General features: G+C 44.2%; 1 protein-coding gene across 7 annotated transcripts in view; it reads right to left on the bottom strand.

Moving 5' to 3' along the window:
* The window catches only part of SCAI (suppressor of cancer cell invasion), a 38,180-nt gene that overhangs the window by 9,623 nt on the left and 10,063 nt on the right, over positions 1 to 18,494 (bottom strand). For 6 of the 7 annotated variants that reach the window (XM_071454309.1, XM_071454311.1, XM_071454306.1 and 3 more), the window contains 12 exons: positions 16,935 to 17,066; positions 10,943 to 11,038; positions 10,249 to 10,335; positions 9,611 to 9,709; positions 8,864 to 8,960; positions 8,006 to 8,104; positions 7,235 to 7,387; positions 6,305 to 6,406; positions 5,650 to 5,751; positions 4,947 to 5,025; positions 2,796 to 2,895; positions 2,253 to 2,334 (listed from right to left, as the gene is read on the bottom strand). In XM_071454309.1, coding sequence (XP_071310410.1) covers positions 2,253 to 2,334; positions 2,796 to 2,895; positions 4,947 to 5,025; positions 5,650 to 5,751; positions 6,305 to 6,406; positions 7,235 to 7,387; positions 8,006 to 8,104; positions 8,864 to 8,960; positions 9,611 to 9,709; positions 10,249 to 10,335; positions 10,943 to 11,038; positions 16,935 to 17,041 — 1,203 coding nt within the window. In that variant the 5' untranslated portion in view covers positions 17,042 to 17,066. The remainder of the gene's footprint in view (positions 1 to 2,252; positions 2,335 to 2,795; positions 2,896 to 4,946; positions 5,026 to 5,649; positions 5,752 to 6,304; positions 6,407 to 7,234; positions 7,388 to 8,005; positions 8,105 to 8,863; positions 8,961 to 9,610; positions 9,710 to 10,248; positions 10,336 to 10,942; positions 11,039 to 16,934; positions 17,067 to 18,494) is intronic. The other variant, XM_071454313.1, reaches the window with a different exon arrangement.

Genomic DNA, 18,494 nt, shown 5'->3' with positions numbered 1-18,494 from the left:
CTGGCAAGTCACTTCCTGGCAGGACTTACTTTCAGTCATCACCATTTATGTCCTGTGGAGAGGGGGAGAGGACGGGGATGCGTGCAGGAGAGCAGGGACGGGCTGCAGAAAAGGATGTGTGAGCATTTGCTGTTCCTGCTGCTACTGCTGGCAGTGACATTTAAATGTCAGGATAGCTCCTGTCCTATCAGGGAGGATCAGAGCAGCCACGGGGAAAAAAGTCACTATTGACTTCAATTCCTCACACGGCTGCTCTTTGTTCATGGCAGCACCCGAGCCCCAGACACCTCCCAGCCCACAGGGCACAGTCACAGGACAGCTCTGCCAGGGCTCTCTGGGGACAAGGACCCCAGCACAACCACAGGCAGGAGTGTACAAGGGCTGGAACACTGACCTTGAGAGCTCTGCCATGAACCTTCACTGGAAAACAACACAAGACACCCAAACCTGTCCCCTGACATCCCTGCCTGTGTTCAGTGGCAAGAGATGGGGAAGGTGAATGTCACTTCTGAAATGCTGAACTTATTTCTTTCTAGGTTCCTCGCATTTGTGCCCACACTGTTCTGATCTGGGTCAGTGCTCCTAGCAGCCACTTCTATAATCCTGTCCTAAAATACTTCCCAATCTCACATGGACGCTCCCCACCAGTTGTGCTGAACAGACTGCTGGGTTTTACACCCCTGCCAGCTCACTGCAGAACAACAAAAAGAAACTCAGTGGAGGTTACAGAGTCACTTACTGTGTGCCCACAAAACAAAGAAAACTTAATTATCAAATTTAAATGCAATACAAAAAGCAAATTCTACTGTAAACACTTGACATTATTCTCACAAGACCTACAAATCTACATGTGGAAATCCATTGCCCCAAACTGGTTCTTTGCTCTAAGCTTTACACAGAACCCAGAGCTGGAATCCTTTGCTCTCTTACAGAGCTGATCCATTTGACATCTTCTAACAATTCTATTAGAGAAGAAGGTGCTACAAAAACCAAAACCAAACCAAAAACCCAACACAAGCCATACCTTTTTCCCCTGAAAGAAAACCAATCCTCCTGATGTTATACTGGAATGAATGCCAGGAAAGAGCATAGGGAAATAAATCCCTTCCAAATGCTCACTTTCTCAGAAAGACAAGTAAATCACTCTAATTGTGTTTCCCTCCATTTAAATGGGGAAGGGAATTCAAGAAAAAAGCAGATTTGTTCTGAAACCAGTGCAGTGAATTTAAATAAAGTGGTGTTTAAAAAGCCCTCTGAGACACACTACGCTACAGCAAACCAAAGAGCCAACAGAGAGGCCAGATCATTATCTGGCTGTCAGGCAGGAGTTCCCTGGCTCAATACAGAACTACCCTGGCTCATGCTGACCACTGATTTAGTACCTCTCCTTGGCCAGCACATGCCTTCCAAACAAACAGCACAGCCTGTGGACACTGAGCAAGGCACAAGCTCCTCTGGCCACTAGACGTCCCTGTTCCTCCTCCGAAACGCAGCTGTGGATGTTCCCTCCCGCCCTGCACATAATGGAGCTATAAAAAGGAACACAGAAGAAGTGGCACTTTCCCCAGATATAGCACACTCTTATTACCCCATTCATGAATGAAATACATGTGTAATGCTCTCCAGATTCAACTGGCCACCACGAGTGCAATGCCTGCTTCTGCATTACCCGAACTGCAGATTCCCAGAGGTGATTTGGCATGGAGCAATTCTACTGTAAGTCCAGAGCACCCTAGGAAGGAGGCTCAGTGTCCAAGCAAACACCACTCTATAGTAACACTGGATGCTAATTTGAGGCTTGTTACTTCCTTGGTTCAGACACTTTTCAGACACAGACACCCCGTTTTTTAAGATCAGGCTCAATGCTTTGACTCCTTTTTGTTGCTTAAAAGTAACTGAATGTTGGATGACTGGAAAAAAGAAAAGCACATTAGTTATCTCCCTCCCCCATGCACACACACCGAGATTTGTCTTTGGTATAAAACAAAAGTAAACCTCCCACCAGAGACCTTGGAAATCTTGAACCTTTTTTCCCTCCAGGAGGATTTATTACTTTCCAATGAGCGGCTGTTCATGTGCTTCTCCTTCTTGTTCCTATTCATAGGGTCAGATCCTGACTAGCATGCACAACCTCAAAAGAAAAGAAAGACTGAATACAAACTGTTTAAAAAAAATAGCCTGTTAAAAGTGTAAGCTAACTAGGGGTTGGCACTGTATCCTACCACAGGAGGAACTGCCTCCAAGGGCCTTACCTTGTAGGCAACGCTGTTGGAAGAATCCACGATGATGAACAGGGGCTTTCTGGTGAAAGGGTAGAGATCTCCAGGGTGAAGGCTGCAGAGAGAAAGGGACCCCTCAGAGCACCACAAGTGCTGCACAGCTCTGACACTGCACCAGTGTCTCAGCCACAGAGCTGCCCACAGTCAGATAAAAAGCAGACAGATTTCCCACGCTGCAGTCCCTAGATTCATACTCAGAGGGCAGCTGCACTATTGTCTATATTTGTCTATAATATGGACTGTGGGACTTCTCATTAGTCCAGGAGATGTTTAACTTCTTGAGAAGTCATCCACCGCTGATCTGAAGTTTGTCAGTAATTAAGAACTTATACCGACTTACGTAAGTAAGGCTGAAGTGTTTAAATGATCATTTAAAGCTGCTCATCCACTTCTGAGTGTTCAAGCCAATCCCCGCTATGATGTCCTGCACCGAGGAGTGCGAACTCCCGAGGTGTTGATGCATCTCTCCCTATTGCAGACAAGCTGCTGTGGGTTTGCAGGCTGCAGCACACTCACCAGTGCATCTCCTTGTAGGCCTGGTTGCGCTTGTGCAGGGCGTCCCCGTTGATGATGTCGCGGTTGCTGTTGGTCAGCACTCCCCCGAAATCGTAGGGACCTTCATGGGGAAAGGGGGCTCAAATCAGCAGGGGCAACTCACCCCTGCTGGACAGCTACTGACTACATGACAGGGAGGAAGCAACAACAAATCCCAGAGAACGAGGGGAATCTGAACTGCTGCAGTTGTAAGGAGGGGAGAGGGGAATGTGGAGACTTCACTAACTGCATATTCCTTTTTATGCTTTTTTAGAAATTTCAGTATCTATCAAATAGAAGCAAGGAATGCAATTTCATAACTTGTAATTTAATTATTCACTATTATCCCATAAGTTAATTCAAATTATCCCAATATTGGCTCTTGTTACACCATAGAGATAAAAGATTAAAACCCATTACACGGCTGATACAGGAAAATCAATACCTTTGTAGAATTACTGTATAAGTTTGCATATTCCAGATTCACAATTTGATCAAAAAAAAGGCTAAATGAATCAAAAAAACTAGAAATACTAATGTCATTTGCAGTTCTAACACTGCAAAGGGGAGAAGAGAGAACTCAGAGAATGACAAAGGGACAAAACAGCTTTAACCAGATTTCAAATCTGTATCAAATGTATTTCAAGATTTCGAAGTCAGAATTCACAATTTTCACATACACACGCCCTGGACATGTGTTCCCACTGTAAGCTGAATATTCTGTTAAATTTGCAAAACTGAACTACCCCCTGAATGTCTGATGGAGAGCAAACACAAAAGCAATGGCTATAAAAAGATCAAATCCCACAAGATACCAAGAAATATTTCTGCCAGTGGTATGGGAATGAAATGTCACTAACTTTAGTAAAATAAAGTATTAGGGTTTCCTCATTCTGTCACACATTTGCAGAGTTGGCTGACCCACATTTGGCCACCAAATGCAATTTTTTCAGGTTTGGATACAAGGCGCCTTTCCATTTAAGGGAAGCTTTGGGGATACAAAATCAGGAACAGGACAAACATTAATTTAGCACTGTTACAAACACCTCACATGGTCTGCCAAACACACGGCTCGCAGGCAATGCACAGTGCAACTTGCAGCTGCTCTCCCCTTTAATAAGGCAGAACTGTGTGCAGGCCACACCACCTTATTAAAGGAATGCAGTTGTGATGGGTTCCTTGGTGAAAGCTGCACACTGGGGTGCAGCTCCTCAGCTGACTGAGCCTGGATGCCTCTGCCACAAGCTCTTAAGCTGAAACAACACATGCAGAGAGGGGCACACACCACAGGCCTCAGAGGACACACTGCAGTTAGGACCTATCACCAAGCTGCAGCAAGAAGTAAAATGTTAAAAGCATTTTTAAAAAATCACTGCCACTGTCCAAAGCTGACAGGGATTTTCTTTTTTCTTTTAACATTTTGAGAGCTCTATAAATCATGCACAGGGGTGGACAAAGCATGCATCTTATAAAGGAATGCAAGTCTCAAACAGATGAGGTTTTTTACAATATTTAGGATGTTAAAAAATTGTTTTGATTTTTTTCTGGAATTATATAAACAGATCATTGGACCGTGTTTACTTCAGCCAACCGGTTTTCAGCTTTTACATTGCAGCTGCATCCAAATATTCTGCTAGATTGAAAAGAACAGGAGGGTGAGGTGAGGGGAATTGTTAAAAATCATGAGAAGGGCTTGAATTGTCAGGTTAATGAGCGTGCAAATAGACCAGTCCCTGCAGCTGCTTGAGTCCTTCCACCACCCATGTCCTGGCCACACGTTCTCCTGGTGCTGGGCATTGGAAAGATCAGAGCGCCATGGAGCCATTTTATGAACTTTGTGCTGATGCATCAACTGAGCCACGTGGTCTTCAAAATTGGGAGGCTTTTAATACTTCAGATGCATCAAAAACTGGATGTGTCCTTTGAAAAGTTCTCAGGCTAATGCACACTAATTAAAACACAAAGATTTAATTATTGTTCGTGGAAAATAAAGGCTATCTTACTAAGCAGACAGGAGAATCTAATTGACTTGTCTTTTTAAAGGAGCTTTGTGACATCTTTCTTGGTCACTTGTCCTGGAACATAAGGAGAATTCAAGCCCTGTTCATGACAGGGAGCATTCCTTTATTGTACCTTCACTATCCGAACGACCTGATGGGAACACGCCCGTGGCAGACAGGTAAATCAGCAGCACGCTGTTGGCAGGCAGCTCCTGCAATGCAAACAGGGGACAGGGCCAGGGCAGAAAGGTACAAGTTTATTTTAGTACTGAATCATCACCTCCATGAACACACTGTCATTATAATTGTGCTACTCCTGCTTCTGGCTCCCCTCCACTCTGCTCTTGGTGCATGGACTGGCCCTGCCCCAGCACAGACACCCCTTCCAACAGACCAAGAGTGTCACTGATGAAATGTCTGAACTTGTCTCCACACAAACCTCGAGGCTGGTACCAGAGCTCCAGCAGCACTGACAAAGCACCTGCCTCCACACAGACTCCTTCACTATCTATGCAGATCTGAGGCTCTCCAAGATATGGAACCCAAAAGCTGCCAAGATCCACGCAGAGCCCAACTCCCCGACAATGCACAAGGGAAGCTTTGTTTACAGTTTGAGTGGGATACAGGACTGGAGATTCAGTAGCTGTGCAGTGCTCAAGAGCAACAATCTCCTGATGCACTTCCCCCATTTTGGTTTGTGCTTGGCATGATATGAAATGAAAGAATACTCTTAAGATTTTTCTATTCTCCAGATCAGTGGAGATGCACATTTCATTTAGTCTCACAAACAGTCCTGGATATTTTTTATTATAAATAAATTCACTGATTTCACAAACCTTAAATGATGCTGCTAAAAATGTATATAGCTGGCTAAAAGTTGGTTTATAAAGTAGGTATTTATGGGGGTTTTCCCGCCTGGCTGGTTTCTCTGTTGACTCCTGTTAAAAGAAAGAAACAAAATACTACTCAAAAACCCCAACAACCAGATATTATCAAAGCAGTCTCATAACCCTCTAAACTTCTATTTATTAGAATGCTCCAAAACACTACCCACACAACTGGTCTGCCCATTCTGCATTTCCTATTATAGTAAAGCAGGATGCACAGTATTCAAACCATAACTTTGTATAATTCCTCACTGAAACTTGTGAATTAAATCTTTCTTAGTGTCTCAAGTATCACCCAAGAAATGAGTGACAAAATTCACACTTCATCTCAATTAAATAAATGAAAAATCTCCATATTTTCTTTTGGCCCCAGATAGAAGACTTGATACTTCTCTGAAGGGGACATTAACTTTCAGATGACTCAGTAATCTGATGAATCCACGGGTTTGAGCTACTCTTCACTAATTTCTAGTGGAAGTTACACCACCTTTACTAACCTGCTCTGCACAGTGACAATACTGAAGGAGTACACTACATAAAAGCAATCAATCAACAAAAAACCCAGTTAAGATGTGCTGCCAGGTTTGTTTGAAGTGGAACTGACCTGCATTCCGGGTTTGTTCATTTGAGATGCCAAGTTCATGGGTTCCCTCTCCAGAGCCTGCAGCATTCGGAACATGTCGATTGTCAGTTCACTGAACTTGACCTGCAAGAGAGTCACACAGTTTATTCTGCCAGATACACATTAAACAGAATTGCTCTGGAATTATGCAGCTGAGAGACTCCACTGCACACCAGAGAGGCCATTCTCTCTCAGGGATCTGTCAGTGTCATCTTTGAATCTCTGAAGAACTGTGAATGACTTCTAGAAGAGCTCACAGAAAACAGAGTCTATTTGTTACTGATCTACCAGGCAAGTCACTGCACTGCAGACCCCTGCTTCCAAATTACAGGCTTCTCTGGGGTGTGGATTAATCAGGTGCTGAAATGGCTATGTACTATGAATTCAGACAAACTCTGACAAAGACAGATGAAGCGTAGTTTAAATATAACTCTCTTGCTTACCTGAAAAGAGCTCAGAGAGAAGCCAAGAAATTTGTACAACTTCACTATCATTATCATCTAAAAACAGAACCTAGAATGTCTTTTGAAAACCTCTTCCTGTTGCCACTGAAGTTGCAACGAGCTGGAGTGAGTCATATGAAAGCTCAAGTCAAGCTTTTTCTGGATGTATCTTAGAGGTCTCCTATGCTTGAATGTTGTTACAAATAATTCAGTATATGAAAATCAATTTTGTCTACTTAATTGACACGTTGAATATAAACAATAAGAGGTCAGTACCACAGATCTAATATCTAACATTTCATTTTTATGTCTTTTTTCTGTGAACCCTCTTCCTCTTGCTACCACTGCAACCATCACAATAAAATTATTTCAGTGTTCTCCTCTGTTGGAATCCCTGTTGTATGATCAGAAGGGATGTCATGGGGGGAACTCCAAAGATGCAAACCCAGGTGCCCAGAATTTCCTTTACCTGGTTGTTGCAGTTCCCAATAATGAGCGCATCTGCAAGAGCAAGCTGTCCCACTATCATCCCCTGCTCCAGCAACGGAGCTCCCGTCTCAGAAAGCCTGTTAGAGGTGATTACAATGGTGTTGTCATCATTTAAAACCATGACAGGGTCTGCCTAAAAAAAGCAACCAGAATAAATCAAGAATTCAGGAAAGCATACAGATTTGCAGTCAGAGAGAAGTCCACAGGTCTCGGCACTTAGAATAAACATCTCACGAATGAGGCAGATTTTTAAAATTACTTTGCCATACATGTATTTATATATTTCTATGCAGGCTAGAGGGTCAAGCCTTCCCAGCTGGAAAAGCAAAGTTCTTAGGGACTGCAAGAAATACATGGGACAAGCACATGAAGGTACAGCAGTGAGAAAAGCATACTGCCTCCAATGACATGGACTCTGCTTCAGCTTCGCTGTACCTGAGGAGTCAAATGTCATCAACAACCTCACAAATTCATGCAGAATAAACAACATATTCCTATAGTCATAATAATTGTAGTTTTCCTATTTTAGCTTGCTTTCCCTTTGTAGAAATGAATAGAAAGGAGGAGAGTGAATGATAATGGTGCCACCCATTCTGGCAGTATTTAAATATTCCTGTGAACATGTGTCAATGATTTATGGGACTGTCCCTGCACTGGCACACCTGCTTCCCTCACAAATGTGGTGATACAGCAACACTTCCATCAACAAGACAGAAAACTCTGAAACAACTAGAGGGGATGGTATTCTCACCTCAATAAATGCTGCCACTTCCTGAAGAACCAGGTTCCACTCCACCTGATCTTCAGTATTGAAACGATGAGTGTAGTCTTCAATTTCATCTGACAGCTCCTGATGTAAACAGTTCAGAGATAGACACAGTCACTCCTAAAACCAGACTTTAACAGACAGTCAGTAACCTTATATCTGGTTAGCTGTGCTGGCCTTTAAGAATAATAAATAAATAAATTCCTTGAGAACATATGCAGCACACTCCTGACTAACATGCCAGCCAAAACGCGCTCGTTCAGCAGACAGAATGCCAATGCTACATGGAGTTCTGGCAATGCAAATTGTCTTTTACGTAGGTCCAAATGCAAAGAATATCTGGAGTTAAGTATAATTATCCCACTCACAGCTATGTCACCGGTTATTACCATAAGCTATGGATACCAGGGACTCAGATTTCAGCTTGCAAGTAACTTTAAATACCTTGAGCAAGGGGATGGTGTGGCTGGTTTAGCTGTGCTAAGCGAAGCCTGCAGTTCAGGGTAGCTGTGACACAGACAGCAATGCAACCTACACAAAGCTGTCAGGCCCAGGAACTGCTTGAAGCGAGGTTGTCAGAGGGCTGGGAAGCATATGCTGTGGGGAGCAGCTTGCTGTTCCTCTGCTGCACTCCCAGGGCACCTCCCTGTCTGGCTGCAGCTACTGGAACATTTTTACTGGCTGTTCATTCAAACAATGCAACCAAATCATTTGATCCCGAAGTGTCATTATTAAATGTCTGAATGACAGAAGGTATTCCCTGTGTTGGATGTCAGACAGACTAGAAAAGCAAGGATCAGCAACCTCCCACCCCTCAGCACCTTTATCCTGATTCTAGCATACCTTTACAAGGTCCTTTACAACATCCATCTTGTTGAGCAGGAGACAAACCACTATGAACCTTGCATAGTAACGCAGCTTCTTAACCACTAATTCAGGCCTAGACACAACAACAAAAACACCACAGCCAAATTTGAGATTAAAATAGAGGCAGGTAGCAGGGGTAAGGGAGAGGAGGAGTTTAAGACCACAGCAGGGCTGAACAGTTGCAGATTAAGAGTTCTGACTGAACTCATGTGGTGATGAATAGCCACCTGGCTGCTTGGAGGTTTAGTTAAAATTGAGTACAGGGACATAAAAAATAACTTAAGAAAGCAACAGCCTCTTTACTTGACAGGGGCATGGGAGTCAGATATCATGGCTGGCAGTTCAAACCGTGCTGTACTGCAGTATGAACTGCTGTTCCCCTGAAAGGCCTGATGAGAATCACACAGATTCCTCTGCTCCAGCCCAGCTGACCCATCTTCCACCCACAGCACTCTAGCTCCCAGCACTGACACCACTCAGGATTTAAAATGAGAAAACTTTGGGGCTAATAGCCTTCTATCCAGGACCTGGTAACAGAATATTCTTCCAGTCATACAGCAAAGCTCTTATTTATCCTGAATTTTTCAATAGTGGCAGAAGGATTAAAAGAAACTTCTTCAACAACATGGATTTTATCCTAGTTATGCTCCTACAGTTTATATCCTTGCTGCTTCCACACACCTTTCTGGTCTTGAAAAAACAAGAGCCTCCATTCAGACATACCTGTCCTCTTTGTTGACCTGGGAGTAGTAGGACCTCTGCCTGATGGCTGAGTAGAAGGAGAAAGCCTCGTTGAGATAGCTGGTTTCAGAGGTGCGCAGGCTGTGGGGAACAGAGGCATCAGCTCACTGCCTCACAGGGAAAAAAGCCACACCAAACCCTCCCTTCCTGCCCCTCAGCCAGCCTGGGCCTCCCTGCAGAGCTCCCTCCTCAAGTGCCAGCCCACGAGAGCCAGACTCTCACTGTGGGATGTGCCAGACCTTGGATCCCATTTCAGATAACATTCGGAGCTGCCCATCCTGCACCACACGTACAGGTGATGGCGTCACTGAACAGGAACATCAGGCTCCCAGACTTGTAAATCACATTTTTCCACAACATTCCAATGCAGCACACGTGGAAGACCCTTTGGAGGCAGGAGAGAAGTCCTTGGGCAGTGCCAGTGTGAGCAGCAGTGTGGCACCAGGCTCACAGGGGCCCATCCCTGCAGCACCCCATGCAGTCCCCAGGGCCCTCATTCACAAACAGGCATCATGACTCAGCCCAATCACTGACTCCTCCTGACTGAGCATCCAGACATTTGGCATGCAGCTGCCACTAACCCTGCATTGCCCACTGAATCCTCTTCTGTGCTTACTTACTAATAATGGTAATAGAGCTGCCCAATCTTGGAAGCAATTTCCCCAATTTGCCACCTCTTCAACCCATACCGATTGTCCAATACTTGTCTATGTTGCAAGAGAGAAAAGAAAGATTAAAAGGATTCCCAAACTTCCCAGAACATCCCACCAGACAAGACAAAGAGCCACTGCAAGGCCAAATTCAGCTTTCATTACTGGTGCAGCATTGCCAGCAGCAGCCCCTCACAGAGCCAGCAGCACACACACCCCACAAGAAGGGCCGTTTATCTTGCATAAACTTGCCAGAACCAGACATAAGTGTGTTGCACAAAATACACACAACAAAAGGTCACCACTTCCCAGGAGAACATTCAGACTATGCAGCCAGAGGAAGGTGTGAAGGATCAGAGCCCACGCTGCAGCAAGAGACTTCACACCATTCCAGATTCTGCTCTGCAGAATCCATCACCTCCTCAGTAAGAAATTAAAGCACCACACACTCAGGTAGAGCAAAAGGGTTTGTTTAAAAAGTGCCACTGAACACGCTGCAACATTTTAATTCAATAGACTGTGAGCACTGCAGGAAGCTGCTGTTCCCTCCCTTCATGCTTGAACAACACAGTGAAATCTCACTCTTAGCTGGGGCTCTGGGCATTCCAGAGATTAAAGCTGCACTTAAACCCACACAACACATCTGCCTACAACATTTCCTTACCGGTGCTGCTGTTGGAACTTCCAGAGTTTGGTGTAAACATCAAATGTTCGCCCAAAATAGGATTGCCACTGCTTCTGCCCATACTGAGGTAAATCCCTGCAAGAGACAGTGACAAAAGCAGAATTAGGAAGCAGAATCCAGTCAGCCCAACATGACAGGAGCACGTTTGATTCAAAGTCAGAACTGCTTTGCTCAGGATTCATTCACATACTTTAGAATCCTGCCTGCACCCAGAACTACAAGAACCATGATTGCCAGAGTTTCTCAAAACCTGTTGTTACTGGATCTCTCCAAATAGGAAATGATCATGTAGGAACATGCAACAGGTGTTTGAAAATATCTTACAATTTTGCTAAAAGAGAAGTAATTATATGGTTATATGCACAGAAAGACAAATTGGACTCTTAAAATATCATAATACAGAAAAACCCTACCCAAGAACAAGCAGATGGAAGTTAGTAAATATAGACTGATAATATTTATTGTTACTGACTAAGGAAGGAATCTTTTCAAATGGATACAGCCATGTTTCAGAAACAGAGCCTATGACATCACAACCAAAACCAGTGCCCCACTATCAGCAGGTCAGGCCAGCATATGGATGCTCACAGTTAGCACAGAACTCACTGGGTTCTGTTACAGCATCACCACATTTGTCACCCTCTCACTCACAGCTAGTGACACGGCACAACCTGAGAACTTCTGGTTTGCTCCTGTCAGTCTCCAGTGCTACAAGGTGAGACAGCCAACCCAGTTCAGCTCTGCTCTCCTACTTCCCCTCGAATTCCACACTGTGCTATATTTCCACCCCACAACTATGATGTATTCCTAAGGATTTTGGCTTTAAACATTTGTGCTCTCAACCCTCGCTCCTCTCATCTCCCAGGAATTACCTGAATCTTGAAATAAATGCAAACCCCCGAGTCCCACTGAGCACACATTCCCTACATATCTACACCAAAGCTCATTCAAAGGAGGTGCACAACTCTGCAAGTGGAAGTAGAACAGCTTTTCCAAGACAGAATCCTCTTTTATTTGATTCAAGATTGATTTCCACAAGGAATGCTCCTTCAAATCACTGTGCTGGTTCATGTACCACCTTCAGCAGACAGAAAAGCAGCACATGCCACGTCCAAGCCTGGAGGGCAGAGACCAAGCGAAGCAGCACCCTTAGGAAACCTTGCCATGTCCTCTGAAGGAGCCAGAGAAGCAGAGCAGTACACACCATTTCAGAGCAGCGTTCTGGCCTGCTTCTGCTCACTGTAATTGCTTTAACAGCACCCGAGGTAGGAAAGGAAATTAATATTCTTCTGCTCGTCAGCCAACTGTACTTCCCACACAGCTTGAAGGGACCTAGCTCAGCTACTACAAGTAAAATGAATCCCTTACCAGCCTGGAAAAGCATTCCAGTACTTGATGCTGATATTCCATGAAGATGCCAAGGAATCTGTGCAGGATTTTACCAAATTAAAAAACAAAAAAATCCCTTCAAACTTGCAATGGGCTGCTCAAAATCTTGCAACATATGTTGGTGTAGCAAAGGGTAAACAGGAATATAAATATGTGCTTCAGGGTACCAACATCTTCATTCAAATACAGCTTGATACAAACACATGCAAATTTAAAGCATTTTCTGCAAGGAATAATTCACCACCTTCTGTCGTTGTAATAGATGTAAACATTTTAGCTAAACAAAAGAAGCTAAGGCACTGTCCAAACACACACCCAAGATACAGCACAGACTCTGACACAGCAAGAGGTAGCTTTAATTTAATATAATTAGCACATCCACAAGATTAAATGTTAAAGTATATGTAAAAATATATATAATTACAAAACTACACCGAAATGGATAATTTTTTTTTAAAACTATACAAATCAAAGTTCCCTAACACTAACCTATAGAATGCCTGAATTAACAACCCTGACTTGAAGAACCCCAACCCAAGAAAGCACCCTTCTCTCAAACACCAGTAGCAGCACAAACTAAGCATTAAGCAGGTAGGGTGATGGTGCAGGTAAGGGCTGATAGATGCTCATGCATCTATCCCTCATCAGTGAGCTAATTAACACACTCACCTTCACCTCCCCCTTCCACACCTTCCTCTGCACATCCTAAACATCCTAACATACCCTAAACACAAAGCCCAGGCTCGCTGTGCTGCACTAGATGTGAGTGTGTGGCAGTGAGAGGTGTTTGCAGAAGCTCTGCCAGGGCAGTGCCCGTGTGCTTGGCACTGCTGTCTGCAGCCACTGCTGCCTGTCCACACGGATATTCCTCCTGCAGCCTGCCTGCCTAATTGCAGCTGGCATAGCTGCACAACACCATGGATTCCTCGGCTCCCCAGGGAACGGGAAGGATCTCCATGGAAACAGACAGTAGCACTTGTTCTTTTGATAGTATTCTGACATGGCTGTAATAAAACTTCATTTATGACAATACATTACTGTGCTTTCACTACTGCTTTTTGCAGACTAGAGCTGCCCTTCCTGCCATCCCTCTACTGCTCTGTGCTGAACATCACACATGCTGCTCCCATGTACCAAGAAATTTTGCCATAAGAAAACGGATGCATAAGCAGAAGAGGACATTTAGTCCACAGAAGATGGGGATGTGCATTATTTGGTGAGAAACAGCCCAAAAGAATCCCAAAGCCTCAGCAGATTGCAGAGTGGGCTTTTAGCACAGCTCCTCCCACCAAAGGGGAATACATGACCCAGAAGCAATTATACCCCCAAGTTGAGAGCTCAAGACCTATGTTGTAACAAGACTTATTGCTACTTCCAGATCTACAGGAGGACACCAGAGCAGTGAGGAGAGACAAAGACAGCAGGTTTTCCTGGGGGGTGTGCCCAGCCCAGGCTGCTGGCTCAGCACTGCTCTGGCTGAACACCACTACAGGAGGGATAAAGGGGCAACTAAACAAATTCAAATGCAGAGGAAGGACTGGAGATTTGATTTAGGACATGACAATAGCCTGCAACAACAAGTGGAAACCATTTCCAATTCCTTGGCTTTTAGAACATTCCAAATGGGACGTGAAGACACAAACTCTGATGCTCTAGAATGATGGGTTCCTCACACAGGGCACACAAGACTGGTTCTCCTGCTGCACTAGTGTGGCTGCTGGATAAATTTCACAGACAGACCAGAATTTTATCCAATTCTTGCTATACTCTTTGTCTCCACAAAGGCTAGCAATACTTATGTGCTCATAATTAATTCTCTGTCAGGAGTTCATTTCAGCCATGCTGCCAGATAATACTGGCTGAAGCCCAATTAAAGGTGCTGAGGTGTGCTTGGCCAGCACCACATGGAAGTTGTCACACAGGGACATTAAAGACGCTGAGAAAGTCCCAGAGACTCAGCAGCATGCTTCAAAGAGGAAGGCTACAATAACTGTCAGTTTAACATTCAAAGCTTTAAAGACATTCACAGTTTTGACAGGTGATAAAAAGAGACAATTTCCTTTTATGTTCATGGGCTTGTAGTAGTTACAGGCTCCCGTTCCCAGAACCTGAGCAGCAGTGGGATAAAAATGCTGTGGCACAGAGCCAGAAGGTACCTCCTGAGCCTCCTTTTCTCCAGGCTGAGCCCCCCAGCTCCCTCTGCTGCTCCTGGTGTTCCAGACCTTTCCCCAGCTTTGTTCCCATCCCTGGACACGCTCCAGCCCCTCAGTGTCTCTCTTGCCATGAGGGGCCCAGAACAGGACAAGTTGCCTCACCAGTGCCCAGTACAAAGGGACAATCACTTCCCTAAAATACAGTTGCTGAAAGTCTTTTAATTCCTTAAAGTTCCAGGCTTCTTTGTGATACTGAACACATTTAAGCACTTTTTAACATTTAAAAGAAAATAATACCAGTGACAATACACCATGACAAACTGCTTCCTTACAGCCTCCCTCTTCCCAGCCTTTTCCAAGAAAAAAGCAAGTGGGAGTGGGGAAAGGGGAGAAGAGAGCCATTGCAACACACTTCATCAACAGTTTATTCTAAGTTATAGCCCAGGCTAGAGGCACCAGGAAGAGAGCCCCCCAGGGTCACCCCAGCAGCGTGGCCTCAGGAGATGCTATCACTGGGAGCACTTTCGAGCAGCCACCTTGGCACACCATCATATGTTTTCCTCAAATGCTGTATTTGGCATCTGCATTGGGAAGAGAGGAAGGAAATGCTACTGAAACAAAGACGTGGCAGGCTGAGCCCTTGCAATTTTTGGCAGCAGCAACAGCTAAGCAGCTGCCAACACAGCTATAGGCTCAGCTCCCTGTAGCTGAAGTGCCCAGAGGAGGTTTTGGGGAGGAAGTCATTGCTGTCCTCTCCCTCCCCCATCACTTCTTTTCTATGAAATGTGGTAGGGGCAAAAGAACAGCAAAAAACACAGCAGCAAAGGCTGTCATCATCTTCAATACAGAAGATGTCAGGCATGAATCAAATGCATTTATTATGAAGCAACTGGACTAAGAATTGGGATGCTTGCCAAGACATTTCCAGGTGAACTCCCCCGAGAACAAGCACTAACACAGCAGATACCTGAGAATTATAATGTTGCTTTATCCTGTCATTATGCCCACGGGAATCACAAGTCTCAGAGGTGAAATGGTGGTCAAGTGTAAGAAGTAACAGTGCCAGGTTACAGTAAGGACAGAGGTTCCTGCTCTGCAATATTGCTATTTTCGCACAGCAGCACTGGCTGCTTAATCCCACCTCTGGTTTTATTTGCCATACTTCATCCAAAGGTATTCTCCATTTTCTTTTCATTTAGCTGGACAAGAAGGTTTCTTTCTGGAAAAGTACCATGGATACACTGAGAAACTCCATCTCTCATCTCCAAATCTGACACAAGCACTACCTCCCTCCACAGCACAGGAGGCACAGAATGGCTGGAGGGTCTCTGCCACCTCTCTGGTCTGAACTGGAGCAGCACACAGCCACACGTGAACTGTGTTCATTTCAGGCCAAAATTTCAAGCAAAATCTATCAGAAAGCCAGTGTAATGTCCTATACAGCGCTGGAAATCCTGGTCTCAAGATCTCAGCCCTTTTGCTTTATACTGTCCTTCATGGGGGGGTCAAACACAATCACCAAGAGCTCCCTGTCTCTATTGCCCATTTGCCATTCAGATTTTGGAGCACAAAATGTTTGTTTTGGATTTGGTAATCAACTTCTAAAGCACATGAAAGGATTATCAATAGCGGGGGGTGGAGGAATTAAAAGCATCTTTGCTAACCATCTGTGTTTGACTAACAGCAAGCTATAAGGGCCCAAACATACAGCATTACTCAGAGACCAGGAAGAGGCTGAACTGCCAACCAGATAGGAGCTCAAACCCCTGTTACTTAAGAGACTCTACAGCAAAGCTTAGAAATAAAGCAGCTTTGGATACATGCTGTTTAACTCGGCATATATTGACATAAACAGGATATCCATATTACTGTCCAAACGTGTATTCCCCTGCAGACAAACCAGTTGGACTTTCCAGCTGTTGTTGCAGCTGCTTAGTAGATAAATGTAGATTTTACCTTTTTCCACAGTTCAGATTAAGCACTTGTTTCAGCAGACACACAACAGGGCACGGTTTTGATGTTTCTGTTTATTGCTTCCTAAATTTCTTCCCCAAAAATATTCCCTCTCCTACTTTCCTCCCATTCAGAAAAATCCTCCTCACTCCTTTCTTTTTCCACAGAGACATGCATGCTGTGGACTGCACACAGTCACACCTAATCCTTAATTGTGGCCTTCAAACACACCATTCACAATAATGACATCAATTTAATGGGATTTCCAAATTCTAGTTTACTATAAACTGGAACCTCTGCTCCTACAAACATTCTTACACACATGGTCCAAAAGTACCCATACAGGGGTGCATTATTCTCTCCTAAAGAAACTTACTGGATTTGGCTTTGAAATGTTCTGTACTGACTCCAGCATCACATACTGCAGTGTGTGTTCTGAGGCTTTTCTGAAGGAATACTGTCAAAAATCCACTAACCTTAAGCCATTGAAGAGCTGCTTAGATTTATCCAATAAGTAGCAAAAGTCTGTCACCGTTTTTCTCTCTGCTTGAGGAATATCATCTTCAGCTCCCCCTGATGACATGGTTTCTTTCAGGGCAAGCTCAGTCCTATGAAGATAAAAACCATAGCCATAATTACTCAAAAATCAACGGCTGCTATGAACTCATCCAGACTGAGATGCATGTTCAGTTCCATGGGGATGTAACACAGAGCATGCAGTTCTCCACAGGTTACTCTTCTCAAGACTCATTAAAAAAACAGCTGAGAATCAAGGCATGGGACCAATTATTGAACAATGCACTAGTTAACAGAGCAAAATTAAAAGTAACAGTGGTACAATAGTCACAAAATAAAATAACTCCGAGGACTGTCTTCACAAACACAAAACTGACAATGAAAGGACTGTAGCACAAACAGCACTTGGGTTTCACACTTGGACAAAGAAATCCTCTCCAAATTTGCCTTCTGCAGAGGTATTTATCCTGCAGCTGTATTTAGAGACTAGCCTCAGCTCTCTTGACATTTCATTTTCTTCTGTTACTGCTGAAAACTGTAGCTCAATGGCTCCTATTGCTAAAAAAGGGCAAATTTCGCTAGAATGCTAAAAAGTACCCTACCATCCTTCCCCTCTGCATCTTCATGACTGTTTAATTCCATGGCCTGCGTTGCCTACAAAGATACCTGCAGATCCCTTTTTATTCTTCACATGAGTAAAATGTTATATTGTACAATAATCACCTGAACAAAAAACTAAGATACAATGTAGATAATTGTAGCATTGAGTAAGGGAATATGAAAGCTTACAGAGGCAGAGTGGCTTTTAAAAATCTTACTCCAAACATACACAGATATCAAATTATCCTTTTGAGCATACAAGGATGAGCTACAGACTTGGCAGCAGAAACAACAACGAAACACCTCTGGAAATGGCTCCTAGGTCTTCAGCTCTACCCTGCTCAGGATTTTTGTGCAGGATAAACACACCTCTAACTGGGCACATGCAGGGCTTTTACTTCCAGCAGCTTCTCTGCCAGTTCTGGGGTGTTTCTGGTAGGCAACAGGTTTCCATTTGTGCAGCACCTCTGCTTGGATGCTATTTGCACAAAAAATTCCCTACATGTCCCAGTCCAAGCCAGGAAATGGAAAAGCTCACTCTTTCCAGCCATCAGGAAGCACCCAGAAGCATCTTTCAGCAACTGGCACAAAAAAATCCTTCACAATAACTAAAGAGGCTTCAGAAATGCTTCCCTGAGCAAACACTTCATGCCTAACAAATGCAGGAGAAACTGGCAGTTTCCACCCAGCTTTTGGGGTAAGGGCTGGCAGGGCCATCCTGCCAACCAAGCAGTCTCATGATTCCCCAGTTTAGACAAGATGCAGCCCACACAGACTTGTTTATACACACCCACGTGACAGCCCACCAGAGCAAGGCCATGGGGGCATTGCACACACCACTTGCTGAAGAGCTCCAGAAAAAGGTAAAAAGTCTCTCTTTATTGTCAGGTAACTGCAATATGGGTGCCAGAGTCCAAAAC

The sequence above is a fragment of the Agelaius tricolor genome, unplaced genomic scaffold, assembly GCF_023055355.1.
Source record: "Agelaius tricolor isolate 1412-34295 unplaced genomic scaffold, bAgeTri1.0.p SCAF_38, whole genome shotgun sequence".
NCBI lineage: Eukaryota > Metazoa > Chordata > Aves > Passeriformes > Icteridae > Agelaius > Agelaius tricolor.
This window is presented reverse-complemented; position numbering and strand designations above follow the sequence as displayed.